The sequence below is a fragment of the Ogataea parapolymorpha genome, chromosome I, assembly GCF_000187245.1.
Source record: "Ogataea parapolymorpha DL-1 chromosome I, whole genome shotgun sequence".
Taxonomy (NCBI): Eukaryota; Fungi; Ascomycota; class Pichiomycetes; order Pichiales; family Pichiaceae; genus Ogataea; species Ogataea parapolymorpha.
This window is the reverse complement of record NC_027866.1, coordinates 434,210-450,928: the sequence shown is the minus strand read 5'-3', so window position 1 is coordinate 450,928 and position 16,719 is coordinate 434,210. Positions and strand designations below refer to the sequence as shown.

General features: G+C 52.3%; 11 protein-coding genes across 11 annotated transcripts; 6 read left to right on the top strand and 5 right to left on the bottom strand.

The window, feature by feature from the left end:
• Positions 1-89: 89 nt before the first annotated feature.
• HPODL_02074 (Coatomer subunit beta) lies at positions 90-2,952 on the top strand (the record flags this gene model as incomplete). Its single annotated transcript, XM_014081685.1, has 2 exons — positions 90-125; positions 160-2,952. The coding sequence occupies 2 exons, from the start codon at positions 90-92 to the stop codon at positions 2,950-2,952; spliced, it is 2,829 nt and encodes a 942-aa protein (XP_013937160.1).
• Positions 2,953-3,043: 91 nt separating this feature from the next.
• On the top strand, positions 3,044-3,898 carry HPODL_02073 (uncharacterized protein; the record flags this gene model as incomplete). Its single annotated transcript, XM_014081684.1, has 1 exon — positions 3,044-3,898. One exon carries the CDS (start codon positions 3,044-3,046, stop codon positions 3,896-3,898), a length of 855 nt encoding a protein of 284 aa, XP_013937159.1.
• A 9-nt stretch (positions 3,899-3,907) lies between these two features.
• Positions 3,908-4,456, bottom strand: HPODL_02072 (uncharacterized protein; the record flags this gene model as incomplete). The annotated part of the gene is made up of 1 exon (XM_014081683.1): positions 3,908-4,456. One exon carries the CDS (start codon positions 4,454-4,456, stop codon positions 3,908-3,910), a length of 549 nt encoding a protein of 182 aa, XP_013937158.1.
• Positions 4,457-4,552: 96 nt separating this feature from the next.
• On the bottom strand, positions 4,553-6,085 carry HPODL_02071 (Cytoplasmic nucleoporin required for polyadenylated RNA export but not for protein import; the record flags this gene model as incomplete). The annotated part of the gene is made up of 1 exon (XM_014081682.1): positions 4,553-6,085. One exon carries the CDS (start codon positions 6,083-6,085, stop codon positions 4,553-4,555), a length of 1,533 nt encoding a protein of 510 aa, XP_013937157.1.
• A 68-nt stretch (positions 6,086-6,153) lies between these two features.
• On the top strand, positions 6,154-7,053 carry HPODL_02070 (54S ribosomal protein L7, mitochondrial; the record flags this gene model as incomplete). Its single annotated transcript, XM_014081681.1, has 1 exon — positions 6,154-7,053. The coding sequence occupies one exon, from the start codon at positions 6,154-6,156 to the stop codon at positions 7,051-7,053; it is 900 nt and encodes a 299-aa protein (XP_013937156.1).
• Positions 7,054-7,140: 87 nt separating this feature from the next.
• On the top strand, positions 7,141-8,937 carry HPODL_02069 (putative membrane protein; the record flags this gene model as incomplete). Its single annotated transcript, XM_014081680.1, has 1 exon — positions 7,141-8,937. One exon carries the CDS (start codon positions 7,141-7,143, stop codon positions 8,935-8,937), a length of 1,797 nt encoding a protein of 598 aa, XP_013937155.1.
• A 24-nt stretch (positions 8,938-8,961) lies between these two features.
• On the bottom strand, positions 8,962-10,467 carry HPODL_02068 (uncharacterized protein; the record flags this gene model as incomplete). The annotated part of the gene is made up of 1 exon (XM_014081679.1): positions 8,962-10,467. One exon carries the CDS (start codon positions 10,465-10,467, stop codon positions 8,962-8,964), a length of 1,506 nt encoding a protein of 501 aa, XP_013937154.1.
• A 112-nt stretch (positions 10,468-10,579) lies between these two features.
• Positions 10,580-10,918, top strand: HPODL_02067 (uncharacterized protein; the record flags this gene model as incomplete). Its single annotated transcript, XM_014081678.1, has 1 exon — positions 10,580-10,918. The coding sequence occupies one exon, from the start codon at positions 10,580-10,582 to the stop codon at positions 10,916-10,918; it is 339 nt and encodes a 112-aa protein (XP_013937153.1).
• A 35-nt stretch (positions 10,919-10,953) lies between these two features.
• Positions 10,954-12,539, bottom strand: HPODL_02066 (CAP (cyclase-associated protein) subunit of adenylyl cyclase complex; the record flags this gene model as incomplete). Its single annotated transcript, XM_014081677.1, has 2 exons — positions 10,954-12,448; positions 12,484-12,539. 2 exons carry the CDS (start codon positions 12,537-12,539, stop codon positions 10,954-10,956), a joined length of 1,551 nt encoding a protein of 516 aa, XP_013937152.1.
• An 86-nt stretch (positions 12,540-12,625) lies between these two features.
• On the top strand, positions 12,626-14,845 carry HPODL_02065 (Actin-related protein 5; the record flags this gene model as incomplete). The annotated part of the gene is made up of 1 exon (XM_014081676.1): positions 12,626-14,845. The coding sequence occupies one exon, from the start codon at positions 12,626-12,628 to the stop codon at positions 14,843-14,845; it is 2,220 nt and encodes a 739-aa protein (XP_013937151.1).
• Positions 14,846-14,857: 12 nt separating this feature from the next.
• On the bottom strand, positions 14,858-16,684 carry HPODL_02064 (putative ribosomal RNA methyltransferase Nop2; the record flags this gene model as incomplete). Its single annotated transcript, XM_014081675.1, has 1 exon — positions 14,858-16,684. The coding sequence occupies one exon, from the start codon at positions 16,682-16,684 to the stop codon at positions 14,858-14,860; it is 1,827 nt and encodes a 608-aa protein (XP_013937150.1).
• Between the last annotated feature and the right edge of the window lie 35 nt (positions 16,685-16,719).

Here is a 16,719-nt window from a genome sequence, read left to right as displayed (position 1 = left end):
AATATAATATCGACGCACCGACGCGACGATCTGTATTTTCCGATTTTGCGCTTGGAAAAAAATACGTGTCGAACAAAAACAACACTCCTATGTCTGCAGACGTTGCATATACGTTGGTTTACGAAGTAAGTACGAGATCTGCCGAAAACTAACCGTCAGCCCAACACCGCGAATAAGACCTCGGTCAATGAGTTCAAAAACCAGCTTGAGAAGGGCGACGACGAGCGCAAGATAGAGGTGATGAAACAGATCCTCATCACAATGCTCAATTCGGACCCAATGCCCGGGCTGTTGATGCACATCATCCGGTACGTGATGCCGTCGAGAAACAAGGATCTCAAGAAACTGCTCTACTTCTACTGGGAGATCTGTCCGAAATACGAACAGGACGGCAAGCTCAAGCACGAGATGATCCTTGTGTGCAATGCCATCCAGCACGACCTGCAACACGCTAACGAGTACATCCGCGGCAGCACGCTGAGGTTTCTTTCGAAGCTGAAGGAGCCGGAATTATTGGAACCACTGGTGCCTTCTGCCAGACAGTGTTTGGAACACCGTCATGCGTACGTCCGCAAAAACGCCGTCTTTGCCATCTATTCTGTCCATCTGGTGTCCGATCATCTGATCCCAGACGCGGCAGAGCTATTGGCAGACTTTTTGGCCGTCGAGAACGACCCTACATGCAAACGCAATGCCTTTGTTTGTCTCGGACATCTGGACAGAGAAGCTGCTCTGCGGTTCATCCAGTCGCAGGCGGTGACGTCCATCGATCCAATCATTCAGCTGGCCGTCATCGAATTCATCAGAAAGGACGCCGTGTCCAACCCGGAGCTCAAACCACAGTATTTGCACATCATCTCCGAACTGCTTGAATCGTCCAACAATGCGGTGATTTACGAGGCTGCCTCTACTTTGAGCGTTCTGTCTCACTCACAAGCAGCTATCACCAGTGCTGCATCGAAATTCATCGAGCTCGCCGTCAAGGAGCCCGACAACAACGTCAAACTAATTGCTCTAGAGATCGTCAACGAGCTGCACCGCAAGCACGAAGACATGCTGGACGACATGTGTCTCGACATCCTCCGGGTTCTGAGTGCCCCATCGCTCGATGTGAGACAAAAAGCCATTGAAATTACTCTGTCGCTGGTTACCAGCAAAAACGTCGACGATGTGGTTAAATTGCTGAAGAAAGAGCTCCAGAAAACCACCACGTCCAACGAAGAGAAATCTTCCGAATACAGACAGCTCCTGATTTCTGCCATCCACTCCTGTGCCATCAGATTCCACGAGGTGGCCGCCAGCGTTGTCGACCTGCTGCTGGACTTCATAAGCGAGCTGAATACGACCGCCGCTGCAGAGGTCATCACTTTTGTCAAACAGGTGGTGGAAAAGTTCCCAGACCTCAGAAGCCACATTATCCAGAGACTGATTGTGTCGCTCAAGACGATCAAGAGTGGCAAGATCTTCAGAGGCAGTCTGTGGATCATCGGAGAGTACTCGCTGGACGAAAAGGACATCCAGACTGCCTGGAAGGCCATCCGGGCCAGCATCGGCGACATTCCTATTCTGGCTGCCGAGAAGAAGGGCCACGACGAGGAGCAGGAAGAGGAGGTCAAGACCAATGGCCACACCGGTCCAAAGATCCTGGCGGACGGCACCTATGCCACCGAGGTTGCCCTAGGCGACTCTAAAACTACTGCCGTGTCTACGGCTACCAAACACCCGCTCAGAGCTTTGCTTTTGGAAGGTGATTTCTATTTAGGCTCTGTTCTGGCCTCCACTCTGGTCAAGATGGTGTTGAGACTGAGCAAGATCACTAGCAAGACCGACCTGCTGAATGCTCTAAAGGCGGAGGCCATGTTGATAATGGTGTCGATTTTGAGAGCGGGCGAGTCGTCGTTGGTGAAGAAGCGCATTGACGAGGACTCTGCAGAGAGAATATTATCGTGCGTGAGGTTTTTGAGCGAGGAAGGAAAAGACGAGTCGCTGATCGACGAGGCGTTCCTCGACGACACCAAAAAGGCATATAAGCAGCAATTGGCTGCTGAGGCGCAACAGCTCAAGGACAAGGAGCAGGCTAGCGTCCAGAACAACGCCGAGCAGGTCGACGACGCCATTGTGTTCAGACAGCTAAACACCAAGGACAAGGTGGAAGATCTGGACGAGGAGGACCTGACGCTTGCCGCGGGGGCCACCGTCGTGAAGGAGGATCTGTCGTCGAGATTGAAGAAGATCAAGCAGCTGACAGGTTTCTCGGACCCTGTGTATGCGGAGGCCTACGTCAAGGTGCACCAGTTCGACGTGACGTTGGACGTTCTATTGGTGAACCAGACTACAGAAACTCTGAGAAACCTGAGCGTCGAGTTTGCCACGTTGGGAGACCTCAAGGTGGTGGACAAGCCGACGACCCAGAACATCGGTCCGCACGCGTTCCATCGCGTCCAGACCACGATCAAGGTGACCTCTGCCGACACGGGTGTCATTTTCGGAAACATCGTTTACGACGGCCAGCACGCCGACGAGAACACCATTGTGATCCTCTCGGACCTGCACGTGGACATCATGGACTACATCAAGCCTGCTACGTGCACAGAGGCGCAATTCAGAAAGATGTGGAACGAGTTCGAATGGGAGAACAAGATCAGCGTGAAGTCCAACCTTCCGACGCTGAAGGAGTACCTGGACGAGCTCTTGGAGGGCACCAACATGAACAACCTGACTCCGGGCGCAGTGATTGGCGAGGAGTGCCAGTTTTTGTCTGCCAACCTATACTCGAGATCGTCCTTTGGCGAGGATGCTCTGGCCAACCTGTGTATTGAAAAGACCGCGGAGGGCCCTATCGTGGGCCATGTGCGGATCCGGTCCAAGGGCCAGGGTTTGGCTCTGTCCCTGGGAGACAAGGTTGCCGCCATTGCGCGCAAGACGAGCCAGGCCGTGGTGTCGCAGGTGTAAGAATAAAGTAAATAAAATAAATAAATAAAATGCCACCATTTAATTTGATTTTCCATTTACGTAAGGTGGTGTCGCACGGAAATACTTTTCCATGGATCTCATTTCGAAATTTAGGGCATCCTGCGAGTACCGCGTCCCGATCGCCGTCCGGGTCCCGTTTTTGGACGCCATTGTGCCAGACCGCACGGGCAGCAAATTGCTTGAGGTCCTGGACGTGCTGGTGTTCGGCGTGCTGTTCTACCACGGGCTGTATCTGGTGTGTCGGCTGCTTTGTCTGCTGCCCCGAATGCGGTCTCTGGTCCCGAAAAAAACCGACCAGCTCGACTTCAGCATGCGGATCGTGTCCTTTATCCAGTCTACGTTGATTGTGGTGCTGGCGATCCCGCTTTTTGACAACAAATACCTCAACCGGGACCGTGTTTTTGCGACCACGCCGTACTCTGAAATGTACAGCACGCTGGCCGCGAGCTATTTTGTGTGGGACACGGCGATGTCGCTGCGGCATCTACAACACTTTGGACTGGGCTTTCTGATCCACGGCATCATGGCCAGCACTGTCTTTCTGTCTGGCATCCGCACCCAGATGATCCACTACTACAGCCCGATTTTCCTGCTATTTGAGATTTCGACGCCGTTTTTGAACCTGCGCTGGGTCGCTCTCAAGTTCCCCCAGCTCGTGCCCCAGTGGCTCGCGCTGGCCAACAATGTCGTGCTGATCTCGACCTTTTTCGGAGCAAGAATCTGCTGGGGATGGTACCAGATCTACAGGCTGGCCGGGGACCTCTACGCCGCGCGACACGACCCGCGGTTCGTGCTGTCGACGGCCATCATCATTCTCTCGACGAATTTCGTCCTGGACATTCTGAACGCGTTCTGGTTCAGCAAGATGCTGACCGTGGCCGTTGCCACGCTTATGGGCAAGAACGACAAGCTGAAACTCATGTAGAGTGTTATTCTATACATCTGCGTACTTAGCGTACTCTGGCGTGGCCAGATACTTCCTGGCCGTCTCGATGTCCAGCTGGATGTCCTTTATTAGGGCCTCCATCGACACATAATCCAGCTCGGGCCTCACGTACCCCAGGATGTTGAAATTCAGCCTGCATCCGTAGAACGTCGACTTGAACTCGTGCAGAATATGCAGCTCGCATGCCTTCTTGCTGTTCTTGAAGAACGGGTTCCAGCCTAGCGACATCACCATGGGCAGCACCTCGAAATCGCTGTCTGCCAGATTGGCGCCGTACGTGAACTCGACCTCGGTCTTTCCGTCCGAACGAGGCACAGTCTTCTTCTGCGGCGTTTGTTCCGGCCTCAGCAGCCGCACAAAGCCAAAATACACCCCTGTGTCCAGCTTCTGCAACTCGGGCTCGTTGTCCACGGGCACATTGGCCGTAGGAATGCCCATCTCGGCCGAGCCGCGGCCAAACCCAGCGACAACACTGGTGTTGTGGATCACCAGCGGAAAAGGCGCCTGCACCGTAGCGGGAATGCGTGGTCGACTCATGGAATAAAATAAATAAATTAAATGAAAATGCTTGGTCAGAATTCCAGTAGATAAGAATCCATTTATATATATATTAGTAATTGCACAGCCTGCAAACTAGCTATCAGGCACATCCTCGCTCGTCATGCCTTTGAACTGCTTCAGCTCGCCGCCCCGCTGCCAGTCTTCGCCAAGTAGCCGCAAACGAGCCGCCCCGCTGTATTTGCGCTCGGCTACAGCCTGCGTCCAGTCGGCGCACGTGACCCGCAGCAGTTTTGCGCCCTGTCTGCCGTACGCGGCGCAAATCTGCGCTGCGCACGAGTCCCACCACATCCCGGCCACCGCGAAGTGCACACTGGTGGCCAGCTCCAGCGGCAAGTTCACGAGCCGGCTCATCATCGTCCATGCTCGTGAAATCGGAAGCGGGTGTTTAGTCTGGGCCGCGTCGCAGCCCAGGAACGTCGCGTCGATCTGCAGCCGACACATCACAGCGTACACTGTCGCTATGCCAGAAAGCCGTTCGTCGTACTGAATATCTTCCTCCCATTTACCGTCTGCCTTTCGTTTCCAGCCCATACGCAACCGGCCCTGCTCTGTGTCGATCGTGCACGTGTAGCCAATCACAAGCGGACATTTCTTGACAAACCGCGCCATCAGGTAGTACTCAAACTCTGGGAACACAATTAGCAGGTTCAGAGCGAGTTTCGCCAGCGGAACAGCGCTGTCTGGCTTCACCGTCACCTCTGTCTCTGCCTGCGAAATAATTGCCTTGGCCATGAAATTCAGCAGCCATCTGTATGCCAGATCATTGCCCTTGGCTTCAGTGACCAGGCCGTGGATCTGCGACATTATCCGCTGCCATTGCGGCTCGCTGTTTGTCAGCTGGCCGAACTTCGGGTTGATCTTCCGTTTCTGCACGCCTACAAGCTTCTTGAGCTCCTTATTGGCCGGTTCCTTCATTTTCTCCACAACGTCTCGTTTGATGTCTGCGATATCCTGCTTGTACTTGAAATACTGCTGTTCAACAGCCGCATAGTTGGTTTTGCCGTACTCGGCCTTCTTGGCGGCCTCTTCGGCCTCCTTTCGGCGTCGCTCGTCCTCTAATTTCCTCCGCTCTTCCTCCTCCTTGCGCTTTCTCGTCTGCTCCAATTCAAGCTGCCGTTTTTCCTCGGCTTCTTCTTTCTTTCTGCGTTCTTCCTCTTCTATTCGTCTGCGCTCTTCTTCCTTTCTCCTGCGCTCTTCTTCCGCCCTTTTGCGCTCCTCCTCCTTGCGTCTCTCCTCCTCCAGCCTCTTGCGCTTTTCTTCGGCTTCTATAACATGCAAAACTCGCTCTTTACTCTGCTCCAGCCGATCAGACAACATGTCCGCGAAATATCGCAATGGGTCGAAATCGTCCTTCGTTGCCACCTCGGCCTCATCCCCCTCAACAGAGGACTCCCTCGTGCGGTCCACCACCTCCGGAGCCGGGCTCGCGTCCCCGTAATGGCACACCTTCCGCACGTAGTCAAATCGGCTTTTCAGGTCCAGTGTGTCCAGTACCTCGCCCAAATCTTCAATCTCGTCCTCCGTGTCCGTCAAAGAGTCGTACCCCGACACAGGCTCGTCAGATTCGTACTGGAAATGTGGGTTTCTATGGGGCGTGAATCGCATGTCAATAAAGATTACCGGGTAACGATTTTTTTAATAATTTTTCAAGATCTTTTTTTAAATTATTGTCCATGGTTTTTGTTCAGCTTAGACAGTTCTCGAGCAGCAGCGTAGCGGCTGGAAGACCCGGCTACTCGCTGGTGAAACCGGTGCACCACCGCGTGCGGATTAGAAAACAGCTGCTCTCGCCAAGATTCCCAGAATTGAAGCTGCCGCCGACCGACGTCCGCTCGCCAAAATATAGACCTCTTCTGGTGAGACAGGACAGAGTCAAGGAACATTACCACAACACACTCAAGTCGGACCTGCTGCTGATCAACTACCAGCACGACCAGAAGGACGTAGAGGGTCCGAAGAGGAGAAAATGGGACATGTCGTCGCCGTACCACATCAACAGACCGTTGCAGAAACCAAAGGGACAGATTGTGCCGTCGCCAACGATCCGCGCACGCACCTGGAAAAATGTGCCATTTTTCGAGGGGGTGTCAATCAACTGTTTCGTTGAGGAGGCCAAGGCCAACCCTGCTGCCGCCATTGCTGCGCAACTGCAAATCCAGCAAATCACAAACTCCAAGGTGTACCCGATTTACGCAAAGACCAACGTCCCAACATGGAAGCTGCGGCCGGGAATGCTGATGGGAGCACGCACCAGACTCACTGGCGCCCCGGCGCACCAGTTCCTCAGCACGCTCACCGAGCTGGTTCTTCCTCGGGCCAGAGACTTCAAGGGAATCAGGACTTCAGCGGGTGACCAGTACGGCAATATCGCGTTTGGACTGAGTGCCGAGACCGTGCGTTTGTTCCCTGAAATCGAGCACAACCAGGACTCCTGGCCCAACACCTACGGGTTCTGGCTGACGCTGCACACGAGCGCGCAACTCGACTATGAAGCCCGCACACTGTTGAGCGGTCTTGGCCTGCCTTTCTACGGCAACGAAAAAGTTCCGCTGCTGCTCAAACAGGCGCAGTGAATGTACATAGCATAATACATAATTTAAAAAAAGAATTAATTTAAATAAATACATCATATTTTCGCAACCTATGGCTGTATTGTGACAATGACCATTGCCGCCTTTGCCAACTCCTCGCACTCGTGTCCTGTGCCGCCGGGCGACGCGTACACCGTGTGTCAGTTCATCTTGGACACCTGCGACCGCTCGAATTTCAAGTATCTGGAGCTGTACTACTGTTCAGGGTTTTTGTCGCACATGCCTGCGTGGCTCGTGGTGAGCATGTTCATGGGGCTGATCTCGACGCTGTTTTTTGTTCTTGGGTTTCTGGCGTCCAACTATCTCACGCCCAACCTCACGTTTCTGGCCAGACTGCTCAACCTCGGCGAGAAACTGTCGGGGCTCACGCTGCTGGCCTTTGCCAACGGCTCTCCCGACATTTTGTCGACTTGGATCGCCATGAACTCCGATTCCACTGCCCTGGCCATCGGCGAGCTGCTCGGATCCGCCAATTTCGCGCTCACCGTCGTGGTCGGCACCATGGCCATCGTTCGGCCGTTCACCGTGGATTATACCTCGTTTGTCCGGGACGTGGCTCTATTCCTCACGCTGGTGGTGCTGTCGCTGCTTTTCCTAGTTGATGGCAAGATCAAGCTGCCTGAGAGCATTGCCATGTGTCTGCTGTACGCAACTTACATCTTGATCAGCTTCCTCAGTCCTGACAAGCTGCTTGCTGAGACACGGCCCAAGGTCCACGACCAGACAAGCGCCGAAACAGAAGCCACGGCCGTCGACACGTTTGAGCAGAACATCGAGAGTCTGGAGACGGGCCAGAGCTTCCGGCTGTCGCTGGCCGACTCCATCAAGCTGGCCTTCAGAACTTGCGACCTCAAACATATAGCAAACTACTACCGTGGCGAGTCGGGCGACGAGGCGGTCCAGACGCGACAGCATGACGTCCCGGTCCCGTCGCACATTGTCATCACGCCCGCCGACGACGACTCGCCGCAGTCGCCAGTCTCTACGGACGACCGGCTGCTGCTACCAACACAGCTCTCGCGGACGTCGTCCGTCGCGTCGGCGACGTCGATTTCGACGATCCTGTCCACAGAGCCCGTCGAGGTCTCGTGGAGAACCAAGCTAGTTCCCAACTACGGCCGGCTGGCCCTGCGGAACAAGCCGTTCGAGTCGCTCTTCAACATCGCCACGCTCCCGCTCGCTTTCTGCATCAACATCGCCGTGCCCACGCCCGCCAACTCGCGCAAAGAGTTCGACCTCAACGTGCGGCTTTTCCACGTCCAGCTGCTGCTAACGCCGCTTGTCGTCCTCCAGGAGCTTTCATTCCAGACACTGCAACTGACGGTGGTACTGTTCGCTGCCAATATAGTTTTGAGCGCTCTGGGCCACACATTTTACCGTCGTCTGTTCCCGGCGATTTCTGCGCTTGTCGGCTTTGTCAACGTGCTCAATCTCATCACGGCTGCCGCGTCGGAAATCGTCAACATCCTAAAAAACACTGGCACCATCTACGGCGTCGACGAGTCCGTGCTGGGGCTTACGGTGCTCTCCATGGGTAATTCGATCGGCGACCTCATCACCAACAGCACGCTCTCGTCCCTGGGACTCGCGCTCACGGGCCTGCACGCCTGTTTTGGCTCGCCACTGCTGTACATTCTATTTGGAGTCGGTCTCAGCTCGCTCGTGGTTTGCATCAAAACAGGCTCTCCTGTGGAATTTACCGTGGACAACCATTTGAAAATGTCAAGTTTCAGTCTCGTGGTCATTCTGCTCATATACATCACCATTGTCCCGCTGCGCAACTGGAGGGTCGACCGATTTGTCGGCTACATTGCCGTTTTTTTCTGGATCGCAATCACCTCGTTCAACGTCTACGTGATAAAATAGCGTAAATAGATTAATGTACAGAAATTAAAAGTATTCCTTCTCGCCCACGCCATCCAGATACTCCTCGAGTCGGGCCCTATCGGCGTCTCCGAGCTTCTCCAGCGCCGAACGGTACATGTTTTGGAGTTTTGTGGCGTCCGGCGAGTAGAGATAGTAATAGTCTATGCATGCTTTCCAGAACAGGTAGCTGGTCTTGTGCTGGTACTTGAGCAGAAAAGGCTCCAAGTCGAGATTGTATTGCAGCAGTTCCAAAAACACATAATCGAAATGGAGCTCGTGCTCGGTCCCGGCCACCTCGTCGAGCTTGGCTTCCACCAATTGGAGCAGATCTTTATTTTTCCCCAAATGTTCCAGTTGGAGCAGTTTCAGCCAGGCCTGCACCGAGTTCGGATAAAACTGCAAGAGATCGAGCACCACGGCCTTGGCAGCACTCAAATTCCTGGTCAGCACCTCCAGATCCGCCAGTCTCAGCCGAAGCTTGACGTTTTCTGTCGCACAATGATATATCCCAGTGATCAATATTTTTTTCGCTCTGTCTAGCTGGTTGAGATTGAGGTAATAGTTGCTGTATTTGATCCAGAAAAACGGATAGTATGCAGTGGCTATGAGACAGCGGCCGTAAACGGTATCGATGAGCTTGCGCGTGTTCTTTGTGATGGCCGAGTCGGAGTCCTTGTGAGACGACTTGAGCGACAACGTCTCGCAGTACTCGAGGTATCTGTTCCAGTTATGCAGTTCGCGACGTTCCAGCTCCTCGGGAGCAAAATAGGGTCGTGTAACTGCTTCCTCAAACGGCCAGAGCTGAAACACGTTGTACTGTGTCGTGATATATAGGTCCATGTACCGTTTGCGCATGTCCTTTTTCAGATCGGCGAAAACCTTGTCGTCTTTGCGTCCTATAAGATCAGGCCAGCTCAACTTATAAACGGTCTTCAGATCTTCCTTCGTGACCAGGTACTTGATGGTGTCGAGATCCGCGTTTTCAATAAGCTTGAAGAACTGTTTGATGTATTTGGAATAATGGTACAATGGCACCTCGATCACCCGTCTCAGAAGATAGTGGTACTCTCTGGCTTTGCGATGCGCCTTGAGAAACTGTAGATAGCGGTCGTACAGTAGGTGGGCGTAGAAATGCGTCCCCACCTCTGTTCTCGCACGCTCAAACACAGCAACGACCGGGTCGTACTGGCGCACAGTTTCGACCACAAAATCCAAATATTTGGTCCATATTACAATCGACTTGGGCACAACCTCGACGCCGCGCTCGTATATTTCGCGAGCCTCGTCTGTGCGACCTGTATGGAACAAATACTCGGCATAATTGCACCAGTACTGCTCGCAGTACGGGAAATTGACCAGTAGGTTCTCGTACGAGATGGCCACCAGTCTGCTGGACACCACGTCCTGCTTCAATTTGAGAGCCACATTGACAAGCTGTTCCCACGCAGAAAAATCGTGAGCGTTCTTGTGCAAGTACCGCGACAGCTCGAGCCAATCTTTGGGCAGGTCGTCAACGTTGAGGTCGGACATAAATAATTTTTTTATGAATATTATTTTCATGTCTGGCCGCAAGATCTTCCAGAGTTTGGTGAACGAGCTGCAAACGGCCGTCCAGAGAGCTTTCGAAAAACACTCGAAGGACATGCTGAAGAAGCAGGATGCCCTGATACAATACAAGAGATTGCAGTACGTCCGGTCTGGCAAGGTGCTCAGTCCGGAGGAGGATGCTAGACTCGTGGACGAAGTCAAGAAAAGTACACAAGTTACCATGCCAAAGGTCGATATCGGTATGGTGAAAGCGATGGATTCGGACAAACTGACGCCAAAACAGCTAGAACACCTTAAAAACATGGCCACCTTCGTTAAAAGCCAGAGAGAATACGTCGAGCTACTCGAAAGATATAACCCGGGAATCAGCATGAAGCAGACGGATAAGGTGCGCAAGACGGCCAGAAGAGTCGGATTGGAAGTTCCCGAGTGAGTTCGCTAGTGTAATTGTGTTTCGTATATAGTCTTTCAACCAGCATGTTCAACAACCGTGCTGACCAGCTTACCGTTCTTGACGGTGTGCTTGAACTGCTCCGGAACAGCAAGCTCCTTCATATCGTCCGATTCCGGCACGTTGATGTTGAGCGAGGTAGTAGACGAGGTGAACACCTCGGTATCCAGTGACGACGCGGACAGATACAGGGAGCCGGACTCAGACTGGTCGATCGAGATCATCGGAACGGAGTCGGTGACTTGGACCTCGAAGTTCCTGGACTTGATCACGTCAATTCCGCTGATGGCTTTCTCAACAACGAGTCCAACCTTGGTGCATTCGTTCAGCGTGATAGCGTTCACCTTGCCCTTGATCTGGATGATGCTGGAGGCACAGTTGGCGATGAAAATGCTCTGCTGCATCTCTCCGTCGATGGTGATGATGTCGGACTCGTTTTCGAAGTTGGCCACCATCCACTTGTTGTCCACAAGCTCCTTTTTCGGAGGCTTCTTTTCCTTAGGAGACTTTTCGCTCAGACTGGCAGGCTTCTTTGGCGGAACAGGAACAGATTTTTTGGCCGGAACTGCAGATGATGCCCGTAATTCTGGGTTCTTGTGAGTCATCTGGCTCTTGTCGACCTTCTTGAGTCCTGCGGTGATGTTCTCGCCCTTATTGAGCTCAGAGAAAACAGCGTTCATTCCCTTTGGCTGCTGCTCCTCCTTTGCTTCAAACACGGAGGCCGGTGGAGGAGGCGGTGGAGGAGGAGGACCACCTGCACCAGAGACAGGTGTTGGAGGAGGCGACGGAACAGCAGGTGTTGCTGAAGACGTGGCCTTGGCCAGATTCTCCTCGAAAGAACCTCCTTGGGCGTTCCAGGACGGACCGGTGGTATGGAACTCCTTGACGTAATTTTTGAGGCCGTCGAATATTCTGATGAACGTGGTGGCCCATTTGACCTGGTTTGGGTCGGATTCCTTGTACTCCTTCAAAATTCTATTAGACCAGAACTGGGCAGAGTCCTTGTAGTCTGGAATGTACGAGACAGGTGTGGTGACACAGATCCATCCAAGAGCAGGAATACCCTCTGCCACAGCGTTGAGATTGTTGAAAAACTTGGAGGTACGGTTGGCGTCCTTGACCTCCACCGCCTTGACAATGACCTCGTTGATCGGAGCGAGCGCCGACTGGAACACTGGGCTCGACGCGTCGACGGGCGCAGACTTGGAGGCGGCCTGGAGGAATTTGCGTTCCTCCAGCAGCGCTTTCTCGAACAATTTGGCCTGCTCAGCAACCAAGGGGTCGATTTTATCTGAGATTTCAACAAATGGAGTCACGTACTCCTCCAAGAATTTATCAAACGCTTCAATGGCTGGCGCTTCTTTCTCAGGCTCCTCAATTGCCTTTGCATCAGCTCCGGCCTGCGAGTCGGTACCGTCTGTCACGGCTCCACCGGCCTGTTTTGTTTTCGAGTGGACCGCATTCTCTTGGAAGATGGTGACATCTTCAAGTCGCGACGCCGCGGCCTCCAGCCTACACAGTTAGTCTCTATGGAAGTTTTCACTTACCGTTTGAGCAATGTCACTAAATTGTATCCGTGGATGGAAAACGATTCGTTCGACATCAAGAGGACAGGTAAATTAAGTAGAGAAAAAAATAAAACAAAATCAAGACCAAATAGATTGGAAAAATTAACTCCAATTCTTTTCCATGGCAAATAAACGCACCGAAGAAGAATTGCCGCCACGGCCAGCGTTCCCAATCCCCGACTTCCCTGCGCCCGCGCAGCCGGAGCCATACTACACCTCCTACGAGACGGGAGTGCCTATTGCGATTGATCTGGGGCGATCGACAACCAGGATTGGACTGGCCAAGGAAACAAGCCCAAACAACGTGTTTCCGACGGTAATGTCGCGGTTCAAAGACCGCCGTGTCAACAGAATGATTACGCTGGTTGGAAACGACATGTATTTGGACAATGTGTCCAAATCCAATATCCGGTCTGCTTTTGACGGTCCAATGATTAATAATTGGGATGTGATCGAGAAAGTGTTAGACTACGGGTTTCTGCACTGCGGAGTGTCTTCTCAGGGCAGGGTGGACAATCCGATTGTCATGAACGAGGTTCTTGCCACGCCGTTGCAGCAAAGAACAGGTATGATGGAGCTGCTTTTTGAGGCTTACAACGTGCCAAAACTCGCTTTTGGAGCAGACTGTCTATTCAGCTACTATCAGAACGGAGGCTCGACGGGACTTGTGATCGGAACAGGGCATGAAGCGACGCACGTGATCCCCGTTGTAGAGCACAAGCCAATTTTGTCCATTGCGAAACGGTTAGACTGGGGCGGAAGACAGGCGACGAATTATTTGATGGATTTTATTGGGCTCAAGTACCCTTATTTCCCCACCAGACTCACCACTTTCCAGATGGAAAAAATCAAACAGGACTACTGCTATGTTTCCAAAGACTTCTCTGAGGAGATTACACACTATTTGGATCTGGATAATTTGGAGAAGAACGACATAGTGTTGGAAGTTCCGTTTACGGAAGTTGTCAAACACCAAAAAACCGAGGAGGAGCTGCAGTTGGAGGCCGAGAGGAAACGGGAGCAGATAAAGCGGCTCCATGAGCAGGCGAGAGAGCGTCGATTGGAGAAATTGGTGCAGAAAGAAGCAGATTTCGCCTATTTCACCGGTTTAAAAGAGCGGATGAAAAGCATGAACAAGCGCGAGCAAATAGATGTGCTGCGGAACGAAGGGTTTCAAGATGAGTCGGAGATGAACAAGCACATAGCCAATCTTGAGAGATCGTTGAAAAAGGCCAGAAACGAGGACATTGGCGAGAACACCAGCGAGGAACCGCCTTCGTTCCCGCTGTTAGAGGTTCCGGACGAGCAATTGAGCGAGGACCAAATGAAGGAGAAGCGCAAACAACGCTTGATGAAGGCCAACTACGATGCCCGGATGCGCGCAAAGCAGGAGAAAGAGCTTGCCAAAAAGGAGGCCGAGGAGGCTGCCGAAAAAGATAGAAAATGGCGAGAGTCGGATTTGGGAGGATGGATTTCTGATAGAAGGGAGCGGCTAGAGAAGCTGATTCAGCGCGTCAAGGAGCGCAAGCGGTTGAAGGAGGAGCTGACGGACAGAAAAAGTCGTGCTGCACAAAACCGGATGAAAAATATAGCATCTTTGGCAGACGAGGACAGGGGTGCCGGCAGACGCAAAAAGGCCGGCAATGTGACCATCGATAACGACCCAAACGACACGTTTGGTGCTAACGATGATGACTGGGCAGTTTACCGGGCCATTGCTCGCGAGGAAGACGACGATGCAGAGGAGGAGGTGCAGCAGGAGATTCTCAAGATTGAGGAGGAGCTGTTAGAGTACGATCCAAATTTCACTGTGGAAGACACGTTACAGAGACAGTTTGATTGGCGCAACTCACTGATCCACCGGTTTTTAAGAGGCCCACGTAATTTCGATCCCGAGGACCAGCACCAGCAGCATCAGATCCACATAAACGTGGAACGGATTCGGATCCCCGAAATATTGTTCCAGCCCTCAATTGCAGGTGTGGATCAGGCAGGAATTGTGGAGCTGGCTGAAGATACACTTTTGAGAAGATTGCCGGGGGAGAAGGGATTTTCTGGAGACGACTCCACAGAAATGATGAAGGATGTGTTTCTCACTGGCGGCCAGTCATTGTTCCAGAATTTCCAGGAACGGCTGGATTCCGATTTGCGCGCCGTGCTTCCTGTTGGCTCTCCTTTGAGAGTGAGAAGAGCGCAAGACCCGTTGCTAGATGCCTGGCGTGGGATGGCCAAATGGTCGCTCACAGACGAGGCGAAGCATAGCTACGTTACCAGACAGGAGTACGCCGAGTACGGCGCAGAGTACATGAAGGAAAATAACATGGGCTGTGTTAGACTATAAAATACACACAACTTAATGCTTGGGCAGCTTTTTCTCGATATCGACGGTGTTTGGGTTAATACCCTTCTTCTTGAGATTGTGTTTGATGGACTCCTTCATGATTTCTTTATCTGCCTCATCGTCGAAGTTGGCGAAGTCGCCGTGGATAAGTCCTTCCTTCTCTGCTTCCGCGTCTGCTGCCATTTCCTTCTCCTTGGCTCCCGCCTTGGAAACGTCGTGAGGACTGGAGGCCACCTTTTGGAACTTGGCCACAAAGAAGCCGTCCACGTTGTACGCGTGCGGGTAGTATCTTCTGGTGAGCGACACTTTTGGATTAAACTGTTTTCCTCTGTAGGAGGTGAACCCGGGCTTTCCAATGGCCAGGCCGGTTTCCACGAGTTTCACGTTTGGTCTCTTGCGCAAAGCGTAATCCACCACGGCCTCGTTCTCTTCAACAGCAACCGAACAGGTGGAATACACAATCACGCCGCCGGTGGCGGAATGCGCGTCGACAGAGTCGATCGCAGAGAGCAGCAGCTGTTTTTGTAGATGAGGAATTTGAATGAAATCCTTCTCGGTTCTGTTGACCTTGACGTTCTGGTCCTTGGCAATGACACCTGTTCCAGAGCATGGCGCGTCCAGGAGTACTCTATCGAACCCACCAATGACCTTAGGAAACTCGCGCGCATCATAGTTGCAGACCACCGTGTTGGTGCACCCCAGACGATGGATATTGGCGATCAGCGACTTGGTTCTTGCTTTATTGGCGTCGTTCGCGAACACACACCCGGTGTTTTTCATAAGAGCAGAAATGTACGTCGTTTTTCCACCGGGAGCAGCTGCCATGTCCAAAATCCGCTCATTTTCCTGCGGATCCAAAGCCATCACCGGCAGGAACGAAGAGGCGGCTTGAAGGATGTAATGTCCAGCCAGATACTCTGGAGTGGCTCCAATAGGAACCTGCGAGTCAAACACCTGGAGTCCGACTTTAGTCCATGGCCCTATTGGTTGCAAATTAACTCCCTTGTTGACCAGGGTCTGGGCCAGCTCTCTGCGTCTGGTCACCAAGGTGTTGGTTCTGATCGTCACTGGTCTATGAATTTCGTTGGCCTCGAAGAACTCAATGGCCTCCGACGGTGAGAAAAGATTGAAAAGCTTCTCGGCCAAAAATGGTGTGTAGCCAAAATATTCACATATATCTTTCAGCAACCGGTCCACGTACTCCACACGGCTTCTGCCCTCCTCGGCGAGGTTCTTGAAATCTTCAAGTACCTTCACCACCTCGAGCATACGAGTTCTGACCATCGTCAGATCAGGTCCTGATTGTTTCATCTCCTCCTCCTCTTCTTCTGTTGGCAAAACCTTAGCTCTTGGGTTTTTAGTATTTTCCTCCAGAAGCTCATCTTCGGCGTCCTGTTGCTCCATCAAAGCCTCCTCATCAAGCTTTCTGGAGTACTCTTCCATATTAGCAGCATTGATGGCATCCATATCGTCGCTCTCGTCGTCGGAAAACATTGGTCTTTCTCTGCCTTCCTCGTCAGAATCAACAAACTCGTCATCGACCTCTGGCTCAGAGTCGTCTTCGAGCTGTTCAAACTCATCCAGACCTGCCTCTTCCTCCTCGTCATCGTCAAAAAGAGATTTCTTGGCAGCCGAAAGCTCCTCAAGGTCGACTTCTGGCAGATCCTCTGGATCTTTATATTCTTCTTCCTGTTTGGGTTTCTTGGCTTTCTTCATTGATTTCTTCACATCCTTAGACTCTTTCTCTGCCTTACGCTTTGTGACTTTTTTCTTCTCAGATTTGTGGAATTCTTCCAGCGAGGGAGGCATTCCCTGCTTATTCTTGGCCCTTCTTCCCATATCTGTGTCTATCTAAATATTTTTTCAAATTTTTC